The sequence below is a fragment of the Salvelinus alpinus genome, chromosome 1, assembly GCF_045679555.1.
Source record: "Salvelinus alpinus chromosome 1, SLU_Salpinus.1, whole genome shotgun sequence".
Classification (NCBI taxonomy): Eukaryota; Metazoa; Chordata; class Actinopteri; order Salmoniformes; family Salmonidae; genus Salvelinus; species Salvelinus alpinus.
This window is the reverse complement of record NC_092086.1, coordinates 54,627,875-54,640,476: the sequence shown is the minus strand read 5'-3', so window position 1 is coordinate 54,640,476 and position 12,602 is coordinate 54,627,875. Positions and strand designations below refer to the sequence as shown.

Here is a 12,602-nt window from a genome sequence, read left to right as displayed (position 1 = left end):
ATGGGAGCCTCTTCTTCAGGGTAGACTTGACTCTGTCGGAAAATGCAGAATGCAGATCCAGACTTTAAATCTTTCCTTCTCTTCCTTTCCAATTGCAGTCTAGCTCTCAGCTGGAGTTCTACTTTTACTAATGGAATTCCATTCTCCTTTTTTATATTTGTTATGTGTTTATACTTATTCAGACAGTTGGAAGGAGAGGTGGAGACAGATGAGGGAGGATATGAAGTGTAGAAATTCCAGACCTGGAATTTACTGACCCTTCTAGACTCTATCTTGAGGAAGGAAGTTCCAGACCTGGGATCCCGATCTCTGCAGTGTTACCGCTCCACCAAAGCCTGCATTCTATTGGGAGTTTTTATTTATGATATTAGTGGGTTTTGATCAATACAGGGACTGATGGGTGTAAATCCCTAGCCGCAGGGGCGTTGCTGTGAGTGAGTTAGCCTGAGTTCAAGGTCACATTGGCTTGATTCTGGACATCATAGCTTGATGGGATCCAGACACGGGGGCCACACTTATTCCCCATGGTGCGCCATTAATTCCTAGCGACCTCATCTTCAAACAAAGCTAAAAGGAAGAGAAACCCTTGGGATGGGCAGCTTAGAAAAAAGTCACTGTGATTGATTTTCAAAGTCAAAAATATGAAAACAGTATCGTTTTTGTGGATATTTTCATCCGTGACTAAATGTAATCTTCTCCTCTTAAGTGCAATGTCCTTGCCTCAATCTTTCCAAGAAAGCTTATTTCCATGGACAGCAGTATGGCATTCTTACACCTTCTGAGAAAGTGTACTATAGCTCAACGTTCAGTGTAGAGTGAGGAAGAGGTCCTTGCTCAGTGCAGGGCCAGCGGCTCTCAGCTGCAGTGGGAATGATTGAATCACACTGATAATAGCTACTCAGCCTTAAAGGTATTGATTTGAGGCCTTCCCCAAATCCCCCTACAGCAGAACCCCACAATAGGGGCGACTCAAGTAGGAGAGTGATATCATTCACATGGAGGGCCAGAGCAGTTTGGCAGAAATGTATTGTCAGCGGTTTGTTTCAGAAGACCATCCATCCCTTGCTTTCTGCAGTGTGTGTGTATGTGTGTGTGTGTGTGTGTGTGTGTGTTTTTGTTTGTGTGCGTTTGTACTGTCTCATTCTCTATCAGATACAGTATGTACTTGTCACGATCGTCAAAGGGAGAGAGAGAGGACCAAGGCGCAGCGTGTGCAAAATACATCTTCTTTTATTGAGAAGAGAGAGAACACAAAACGAACACTATATACAAACTAACAAAACAACAAACGACCGTGAAGCTAAATAACGTAAGTGCACAGACAAGCAACAAACGTTCAACATAGACAACTACCCACAAAAACCTACTGCCTATGGCTGCCTTAAATATGGCTCCCAATCAGAGACAATGAATGACAGCTGTCTCTGATTGAGACCCAATCTAGGCAGCCATAGACATAACTAGACAACCTCACTCTTCTCTACCCCATACACATACAACACCCCTAGACGAAACAAAAACACACAAAGACAACCCACCCCAACTCACGCCCTGACCAACTAAATAAATAACAGAAAAAGGAACAATAGGTCAGGAACGTGACATAACCCCCCCCTTAAGGTGCGAACTCCAAGCGCACCAGCATAAAGTCTAGGGGAGGGTCTGGGTGGGCGTCTGTCCACGGTCACTACCCGCTTTCGTAGCCTCCTCCAAATGGCCACCCTCCAAATTAACCCCACCGGACTAAGGGGCAGCACCGGACTAAGGGGCAGCACCGGACTAAGGGGCAGCACCGGACTAAGGGGCAGCACCAGGATAAGGGGCAGCACCAGGATAAGGGGCAGCACCAGGATAAGGGGCAGCACCAGGATAAGGGGCAGCTCCGGACTGGATGGCGGATCCTGGCTGGATGGCGGATCCTGGCTGGCTGGCGGATCCTGGCTGGCTGGCGGATCCTGCCTGGCTGGCGGATCCTGGCTGGATGGCGGCTCTCGCGGATCCTGGCTCGCTGACGGCTCTGGCGGATCCTGGCTCGCTGACGGCTCTGGCGGATCCTGGCTCGCTGACGGCTCTGGCTGGTCATGGCTCGCTGACGGCTCTGGCTGGTCATGGCTCGCTGACGGCTCTGGCTGGTCATGGCTCGCTGACGGCTCTGGCTGGTCATGGCTCGCTGACGGCTCTGGCTGGTCATGGCTCGCTGACGGCTCTGGCTGGTCATGGCTCGCTGACGGCTCTGGCTGGTCATGGCTCGCTGACGGCTCTGGCTGGTCATGGCTCGCTGACGGCTCTGGCTGGTCATGGTTCGCTGATGGCTCTGACTGATCCGGTCTGGCGGAAGGCTCTGGCTGATCCGGTCTGGCGGAAGGCTCTGGCTGATCCGGTCTGGCGGAAGGCTCTGGCTGATCCGGTCTGGCGGAAGGCTCTGGCTGATCCGGTCTGGCGGAAGGCTCTGGCTGCTCCTGTCTGGCGGAAGGCTCTAGCGGCTCCTGTCTGGCGGACGGCTCTGTAGGCTCATGGCAGAAGGGCGGCTTTGCAGGCTCATGGCAGACGGGCGGCTTTGAAGGCTCAATACAAACGGGCAGTTCATGCGGCGCTTGGCAGACGGACAGTTCAGACGCCGTTGGGCAGACGGGCAGTTCAGGCGCTGCTTGGCAGACGGGCAGTTCAGGCGCCGCTTGGCAGACGGGCAGTTCAGGCGCCGTTGGGCAGACGGCAGACTCTGGCCGGCTGAGACGCACTGTAGGCCTGGTGCTTGGTGCCGGAACTGGAGGTACCGGGCTAAGGACACGCACCTTCAGGCTAGTGCGGGGAACAACAACAGGGCACACTGGACTCTCAAGGCGTACTATAGGCCTGATGTGTGGTACCGGCACTGGTGGTACCGGGCTGAGGACACGCACAACAGGGCGAGTACGGGGAGAAGGAACAGTGCGTACAGGGCTCTGGAGACGCACAGGAGGCTTGGTGCGTGGTGCCGGGACTGGAGGCACTGGGCTGGAGACACGCACCACAGGGAGAGTGCGTGGAGGAGGAACAGGGCTCTGGAGACGCACTGGAAACCTGGTGCGTGGTGTCAGCACTGGTGGTACTGGGCTGGGAACACACACCACAGGGCTAGTGCGAGGAGCAGTAACAGGACGCACAGGACTCTGGAGACGCACAGGAGGCTTTGTGCGTGCTGTAGACACTGTCTTAACCAGACGGCTAGCACGCTCCTCAGGACGAGTATGGAGAGCTGTTCCCGGTGACATTAACTCACCAACACGTTCATTCGGACGAATGCCGTGCCTCATGCACCAAACCAGTACATCCCTCATAACTCTCTCCTCCAATTTCTCCATTAACTCCTTTACTGTCTCTGCGTCACTCACCTCCAAATCCGCCCTCACCGGCTCCTTACGGTAAGCAGGAGGAGTTGGCTCACGTCTCCCGACTGACCCAACTAAACTACCCGAGAGCCCCCCCCCCCCCAAGAAATTTTTGGGTTTGACTTACGGGCTTCCAGCCTTGTTTCCGTGCTGCCTCCTCATATCGCCGCCTCTCCGCTTTCGCTGCCTCCAGCTCAGCTTTGGGGCGGCGATATTCTCCTGGTTGAGCCCAGGGTCCCTTTCCGTCCAATATTTCCTCCCAAGTCCTGGTTCCTCTCACGCTGCTTGATCCATGGTTGGTGGGTAGTTCTGTCACGATCGTCAAAGGGAGAGAGAGAGGACCAAGGCGCAGCGTGTGCAAAATACATCTTCTTTTATTGAGAAGAGAGAGAACACAAAACGAACACTATATACAAACTAACAAAACAACAAACGACCGTGAAGCTAAATAACGTAAGTGCACAGACAAGCAACAAACGTTCAACATAGACAACTACCCACAAAAACCTACTGCCTATGGCTGCCTTAAATATGGCTCCCAATCAGAGACAATGAATGACAGCTGTCTCTGATTGAGACCCAATCTAGGCAGCCATAGACATAACTAGACAACCTCACTCTTCTCTAAACCATACACATACAACACCCCTAGACGAAACAAAAACACACAAAGACAACCCACTCCAACTCACGCCCTGACCAACTAAATAAATAACAGAAAAAGGAACAATAGGTCAGGAACGTGACAGTACTGTATGTCATATCCATAGCATGCCATATGTTCAGTACAACCCAACCTCCGACCCAGTTCAAAGATTGAACTGTGTGTATTCTTAATTACATAATGAAGATAAGCTGTAGGACAGAAGCATAGGTTAGTCCAACGGGTATTAGTATTTAGTGATACAGACTATGCAAGTTAAAATGTTGATGTCAATGATCAATAAATGCATGAGAGTGTGTTCATTAGTGTTTGTATTACACCCCAACTCCCACTGATCAGAACAGGTCAATCAATGCAGCCTACTGCCTTGCCTAGTTTAAATAAAGATTACACATAATGGTCGATAAATCAATCAACAATGCCAAGGAGAGAATATGATATGAACGGAATGTCAATGACCGCAAACATTGATCTCAAACAGTATACTGTGTATCTGTACATGTAGACAAACACGGTTGTACCTATGTACTGTAATACCGAACCCCTGCAACAACAAAAACAATTGTCTTTTGAAAAATTCTGATATTGTCAAATATTTATTCATTTTTTGGGGAATGTGTATACCACATCAAGAGTGTCATTACTGAAATATCATGTCATCACACTCCTCTCCTTTAATTGTAGTTTTGGATTTCATTCTATTTTCCATACTTTTTGTAATGATTCACCAAGTCTTATCAAAATGTTTTTTTTTCAATCCCATTACTTCGTGTTTGTACAGATCCTCATGTTAAGAGCATAGCAGGAAGTATACAAAATCTTATGGCCTTAGGTCGTGCTTACGTTTGATATGTTTTGTATTTTGTCTGTAGAATTCATATGATGTAACATAATGAGAGCATGGCATGCCACCTACTCTATGTCAATCAACTTAAGAACAACCAATTAGACCTGTCTTGGGGTAATGACATGCTGCTTAATTTCTTGCAGTTTGTCAGGTAATATTATGATGGTTCATTAGGTGCTAGTGGAGCGTTAGCTGACAGTCTTTATTTTAGGTTAGCTTAATGGAAGCTTCTCTAATGTCAAACATGTAAAGTGTGGTGTACCGCAGGGCAGCTCTCTAGGCCTGACTGCTTTTGGTCTGTCTTCTGCTGTATCCGACACTCTATCGCTTACTCTGTCGCAACCTTGGGAACACAGCGGAGAGTCTTTTAGAAGTCTGTGGCTTTGCTTCTCTGTTTGTCTCTTGCTTACTTCTTGAGTCACATTACCTCCACTGTGTGCATGTAGCATGTGCACCTGACATCAAACAAAGACACCTATTAGCTTTGGGGGGTTTCTTTGCTTCACTTTGTTGTATTTTTGTATTATTTAGAGCATAAAAAGCGGCAGCACTGTCAAGAGTTCAAATACTTATTTAGAAATGGGTTTGGCGTGCAACATTGTCAAGACTGGATCATGTGTCCTCTATCAGCACTCTAAGCTGCATAAATTACAGCCACCCTGCGTGGTTTTTGCAGAATCTGAGTTTTCAAGGTTTCGGTTCATTTTAGACACTTGTATGAAAGGAGAAATGGTGCATGTTTGCTAACTTTCCTTACATGGTTTTCAATCCTTTATTTCCACAGACAATGTGTACAGAGAATGCCTTTCCAATGGGTCCTGGGCCGTGAAAGGCAACTACACCCAGTGTCAAGAGATTCTCAATGAGGTATGTACTGTATGTAGCATGGTTATTGTTGTATGGAAAGGTAACTGTTTAACTCTGAGAATACTGAGCCTTTCTCTGTAATGGATAGTAAAATATCTATTCTTCCATTCTTCTTCTAAGGATACAAGCACTGCTGAAAATATCTTTACTATCTATTTGTAGAGAAATTCTCAGTATCCCTCAAACACACACATGACAGTCTGGAGGCAGCACAGGGTCAGACACAGAGCAGCATCCCTAAAGCATTGTGGGAGTTAGTTAAAGAGGAAGTTTTCATTTTTACAACCACATCTAAATTTTTTATGTAAATGTAATGGTTTTGAGAAAAGTTTTAAAAAATAGATATGTATTTTTTTTTATTGGACATACAGTTGAAGTCGGAAGTTTACATACACCTTAGCCAAATACATTTAAACTCAGTTTTTCACAATTCCTGACATTTAATCCTAGTAAAAAGTCCCTGTCTTAGGTCAGTTAGGATCACCGCTTTCCTTTAAGAATGTGAAATGTCAGAATAATAGTACAGCGAATGATTTATTTCAGCTTTTATTTATTTCATCACATTCCCAGTGGGTCAGAAGTTTACATACACGCAATTAGTATTTGGTAGCATTGCCTTTAAATTGTTTAACTTGCGTAAAACGTTTTGGTTAGCCTTCCACAACCTTCCCACAATAAGTTGGGTGAATTTTGGCCCATGCCTCCTGACAGAGCTGGTGTAACTGAGTCAGGTTTCTAGGCCTCCTTGCTCGCATATGCTTTTAAGCCATTTTGCCACAACTTTGGAAGTATGCTTGGGGTCATTGTCCATTTGGAAGACCCATTTGTGACCAAGCTTTAACTTCCTGACTGATGTCTTGAGATGTTGCTTCAATATATCCACATCATTTTCTGTCCCCATGATATCATCTACTTTGTGAAGTGCACCAGTCCCTCCTGCAGCAAAGCTCCCCCACAACATGATGCTGCCACTCCCATGCTTCACAGTTGGGATGGTGTTCTTCAGCTTGCAAGCGTCCCCCTTTTTCCTCCAAACATAACAATGGTCATTACAGCCAAACAGTTCCATTTTTGTTTTATCAGACCAGAGGACATTTCTCCAAAAAGTACGATCTTAATCCCCATGTGCAGTTGCTAACCGTAGTCTGTTTGTTTATGGTGGTTTTGGAGCAGTGGCTATTTCCTTGCTGAGCGGCCTTTCAGGTTACGTCGATATAGTACTCGTTTTACTGTGAATATAGATACTTTTGAAACCTGTTTCCTCCAGCAACTTCACATGGTCCTTTGCTGTTGTTCTGGGATTGATTTGCACTTTTCGCACCAAAGTATGTTCATCTCTAGGAGACAGAACTCGTCTCCTTCCTGAGCGGTATGACGGCTGCATGGTCCCATGGTGTTTATACTTGTGTAATGTTGTTTGCACAGATGAACGTGGTACCTTCAGGCATTTGGAAATTGCTCCCAAGGATGAACCAGACTTGTGGAGGTCTACAATTTTTTTTCTGAGGTCTTGGCTGATTTCTTTTGAATTTCCCATGATTTCAAGCAAAGAGGCACTGAGTTTGAAGGTAGGCCTTGAAATATATCCACAGGTATTTAATTTAATTTTTTGGGTAACATCGAGACAAGGGGCAGCACCGGGACAAGGGACAGCACCGGGATAGAGAGATAGCTCGAAACAAAGAGGTAGGTCAGGATAGAGAGGTATCTCAGGATAGAGGGGCAACTCCGGACTGAAGGGCAGCTCCGGACAGAGAGACAGCTCTGGACTGAGGGGCAGTTCTGGATTATTAGCAGCTCTGGGCTGAGGGGCAGCTCCGGACTGGATGGCGGATCCTGGCTGGCTGGCTCTGGCGGATCCTGGCTGGCTGGCGGATCCTGGCTGGCCGGCTCTGGCGGATCCTGGCTGGACGGCTCTGGCGGATCCTGGCTGGACGGCTCTGGCGGATCCTGGCTGGACGGCTCTGGCGGATCCTGGCTGGACTGCTCATGGCTGGCTGACGGATCTGGCTGCTCATGGCTGGCTGACGGATCTGGCTGCTCATGGCTGGCTGACGGATCTGGCTGCTCATGGCTGGCTGACGGATCTGGCTGCTCATGGCTGGCTGACGGATCTGGCTGCTCATGGCTGGCTGACGGATCTGGCTGCTCATGGCTGGCGGACGGATCTGGCTGCTCATGGCTGGAGGACGGATCTGGCTGATCCTGGCTGGCGGACGGATCTGGCTGATCCTGGCTGGCGGACGGCTCTTGCTGATCCTGTCTGGCGGACGGCTCTGGCTGATCCTGTCTGGCGGAAGGCTCTGGCTGATCCTGTCTGGCGGAAGGCTCTGGCTGATCCTGTCTGGCGGAAGGCTCTGGCTGATCCTGTCTGGCGGAAGGCTCTGGCTGATCCTGTCTGGCGGAAGGCTCTGGCTGCTCCTGTCTGGCGGAAGGTTCTGGCTGCTCCTGTCTGGCGGACGGCTCTGAAGGCTCATGGCAGACGGACAGTTCAGACGGCGTTGGGCAGACGGGCAGTACAGGCGCCGTTGGGCAGACGGGCAGTTCAGGCGCCGTTGGGCAGACGGGCAGTTCAGGCGCCGTTGGGCAGACGGGCAGTTCAGGCGCCGTTGGGCAGACGGGCAGTTCAGGCGCCGTTGGGCAGACGGGCAGTTCAGGCGCCGCTGGGCAGACGGGCAGTTCAGGCGCCGCTGGGCAGACGGGCAGTTCAGGCCGGCTGAGGCGCACTGTAGGCCTGGTGCGTGGTGCCGGAACTGGTGGTACCGGGCTGGGGACACGCACCTGAAGGCTAGTGCGGGGAGAAGGAACAGGGCATACTTGACCCTGGAGACGCACATTAGGCCTAGTGCGTGGTGCCGGAACTGGTGGTACCGGGCTGGGGACACGCATCTCAGGGCTAGTGCGGGGAGCAGCAACAGGACACACTGGGCTCTCAAAGCGCACTATAGTCCTGGTGCGTGGTACCGGCACAGGTGGTACCGGGCTGAGCGCACGCACCTCAGGGCGAGTGCGGGGAGAAGCAACAGTGCGTACAGGGCTCTGGATACGCACAAGAGGCTTGGTGCGTGGTACCGGAACTGGTGGTACCGGGCTGAGGGCACGCACATCAGGAGGACGAGTACGGGGAGAAGGAACAGTGCGTACAGGGCTCTGGAGACGCACAGGAGGCTTAGTGCGTGGTGCCGGAACTGGAGGCACTGGGCTGGAGACACGCACCATAGGGAGAGTGCGTGGAGGAGGAACAGGGCTCTGAAAACGCACTGGAAGCCTGGTGCGTGGTGTAGGCACTGGTGGTACTGGGCTGGGGCGGGGAGGTAGCGCAGGAAATACCGGACCGTGCAGGCGTACTGGCTCCCTTGAGCATTGAGCCTGCCCAACCTTACCTGGTTGAATGCTCCCCGTCGCCCGACCAGTGCGGGGAGGTGGAATAACCCGCACCGGGCTATGTAGGCGAACCGGGGGCACCATGCGTAAGGCTGGTGCCATGTAAGCCGGCCCAAGGAGACGTACTGGTGGCCAGATATGTAGAGCCGGCTTCATGGCACTTGGCTCAATGCTCAATCTAGCCCTACCAGTGCGGGGAGGTGGAATAACCCGCACTGGGCTATGCACACGTACAGGAGACACCGTGCGCTCTACTGCGTAACACGGTGTCTGCCCGTACTCCCGCTCTCCACGGTTAGCCTGGGAAGTGGGCGCAGGTCTCCTACCTGCCCTTGGCCCACCACCTCTTAGCCCCCCCCCAAGAAATTTTTGGGGTTTCTTCTCGGGCTTCCTCTTGTACCTTCATAGCTTCGGTTCCTTTCTCCGGTAGCCTCTGCTCTCCTCAATGCCTTCAGCTGTTCCCATGGGAGGCGATCCCTTCCAGCCCGGATCTCCTCCCATGTGTAGCAACCCTTTCCGTTTAATACGTCCTCCCAAGTCCACGAGTCCTGATTACTCGGCCGCTGCTCGAACTTACGCTGCTTGGTTCTGTTGTGGTGGGTGGTTCTGTAACGGCGTTCCTCCTCCTCTTCATCCGAAGAGGAGGAGCAGGGATTAAACCAAAATGCAGCGTCTTGATATGACATGATTTATTTTAAGTAAAGACGAAAACACGAACTTCACTTGAAACTAAACAAAACAACAAACGGAGTAGACGAACCTGAACATAAGAACTTACATAACACGATGAACTCACGAACAGGAAAATGACTACACAAAACGACGAACGAACGAAACAGTCCCATATGGTGCAAACAAACACAGACACAGGAGACAACCACCCACGACAAACAAAGTGAAAACACCTACCTTAATATGATTCTCAATCAGAGGAGATGAAAACCACCTGCCTCTAATTGAGAACCATATCAGGTACCCAAAACCAACATAGAAACAGAAAACATAGACTGCCCACCCAAACTCACGTCCTGACCAACTAACACATACAAAAACTAACAGAAAACAGGTCAGGAACGTGACAGATAAGCTAAACAGCTCGAGTTGCAAAAGGGAATATAACGTTGCGGATAATGTTCAGAATGACACAATTTCAGGTGTACAACATCTAAACATCTGCATCACTATACAGAGATTTTACTTTTCTAAAAGGACATATTTGGATGTTTTTGGAGCGTTTGTTCATGTTTTTTCAGGGCCCCTGTACTACACAACGAGGATGAGGAATTGATTTACTGTTTGGGTTTCTCATAAACAAGTGAAATGACAAAAAAAAGGTGTCTGAACCCTTCCCATAACATATCATTTTCATTAAAAAAATATAGATTTCATTGTAAAAAAGAAAGATTCTACTGTAAGTACCTTGCTCAAGGTCACAACGTCTGTAGCACCTCCAATACTGATGCAAGTATACCCTCACGTTCATCAGATTTTTTTCCGTCGGCTCTGGTATTTAAAGCGAATGGCTAGCCTCAGGTTACTGACCCTCTTCTCTAATCTTGAGGCTACCTCCTGCCAATAGAAACATTCTGCGGTACAACCGAAATCACAACAGCACCACCATGTGCTCTCCCAGCACACATTCTCTTTAAAATTCCAGGACTGATGATGTGTGTTATAGAGTGGGTGTTGCATGCTTCATCTCTTCAGTTTGCTTTTCATTGTCCATGAGCATCCTGTTGATCCTGGATGACTAAGCCTTCACAAGTTTATGCCTACTGAAGCAACTGTACTCCGTCGAAATCGTTCGGACAGGGCCCAGCTCAGCTTTGTCATTCACAGCAGAATCTACCAGTCATACAGAGCCATACCTTTATATCTCAGTCCTCAAGACAACGGGGCTTTTACCGAACCACTTTCCTTCCATCTCCAACAAGCACCTCATGTAGCTCTATTGAGTCAGGCACATTCAAATGGAGCACTTTTTATGGGATAGAATGCTTAGTCCCTTTCTCTCTACCCTCCATCACACGTTAATGGAGTCCTGTTATTGTTGTGGGTCCTGGGGTGCCAGTAGGACACACACTGATTCTAGCCTTTACTGACTGGCAAGTAAGCGGGCCTACTATGGGCCATACATGCCTTCTGCCAGCTAAAATATGTATCATGGGTTGTTTTGGGAGGATAAGAGAGTGGGAGAGAGCTTGAATGATGTATAGGCTTGTTATCTTATTTGTAGCTTGTATTTAAAAAGGCATAAGTGGTTGTTTACATCGACCAGATCATTATGGAGTGTAATGGAGGTGATCTGGTTGGAGGGAAGGGACGTTAGTGTGAGGTAGTACTGTATGCTTGGTCTTCCGAGCACTTGTTACAACTATTGTACAATGTGAATTAAAAACACATTTTCTGTGAATTTTCTCACATCAAGCTATTCCAATGCCTCTAAAACTGATTGTAAACAGGTAAATTAGATTCCCTTATAATAACTCTTGCTGTACATTGACATTTTTCTCTGAAATACTTTTTAACCCCACATTTGACCTGTGACCTTTTTGCCTTCCTTTCCATTCCCTGAAAAAACTGACCGCTATAGTATATGCATCACTTACAGGACTATGAGTCATATAATAAACAAATGATCTCCCTTCCCAAAACCAATCACATAGATTGATTGTGATTGCCATTGGCAAGCAGACAGCTGCTAGCTAGCAGTATTGTGAACAGGCAATACTGGGCAGACGGCTGCACACTGCATGCTCTCTTCTCCCCACCATCTGTTTCCTGATGGACATACACATGCAAATGAATATGTCCACTCACACAGGGGAGCACCCTGTCGCCTCAGACGCCCACTGCTTTGTGGTTTGACCCATCCAGATCCAAGCATCGGGAAGGTTGGTGCTGCGCATTAACAAAATCAAACCTTGTGGTATAGGGAAAATTAAAAACAGTATGGGAATCAATGGCAGGATTATTCAAAGACTGAGGACGGTGGCAAAGCAGTGCTACTGTATTAAAACAGTGTCACCTTGCAGACACAAAGGTCCCAATGCACTTAATTAAAAGTAGTTCTAGTGACCTTTACTGATATTCAGAAAGTGTGCAATCCTTTAGGGTGTAGCTTTTGCTTACCAATCTTTTTTTTAAATCAAGTAGGGAAAAGGTTAACTATATTACTCTTTTTTGGCATTCACTATATCTGACTACAGTGGTTCTTATGTTGGAGCTGTTTATGCCAGCAATTCACACATTTTACGAGGTATGCAGTAACTGTTGAATTGGAACACTTTTAAGTGTTGGGTTTTAACACCGGTTGCATAAATAGTGGTAGACCAAACTTATATGACTAGGTTTTGTTGAGAAGAAAGAAAAGCCGTCTGCTGCCAGTGTTGCTAGCATCAGCATTCAATATCACCTTTAGGGAAAGACAGAAAGCAGAGAGGAGCAAAGAAAAATCTAGCCTCATCTCAGA

The 12,602-nt window shown here is 48.5% G+C and overlaps 1 protein-coding gene across 1 annotated transcript in view; it reads left to right on the top strand.

Moving 5' to 3' along the window:
* The window catches only part of crhr1 (corticotropin releasing hormone receptor 1), a 180,975-nt gene that overhangs the window by 90,102 nt on the left and 78,271 nt on the right, over positions 1-12,602 (top strand). Inside the window, exon 5 of the mRNA XM_071409798.1 lies at positions 5,664-5,746. Coding sequence (XP_071265899.1) covers positions 5,664-5,746 — 83 coding nt within the window. The remainder of the gene's footprint in view (positions 1-5,663; positions 5,747-12,602) is intronic.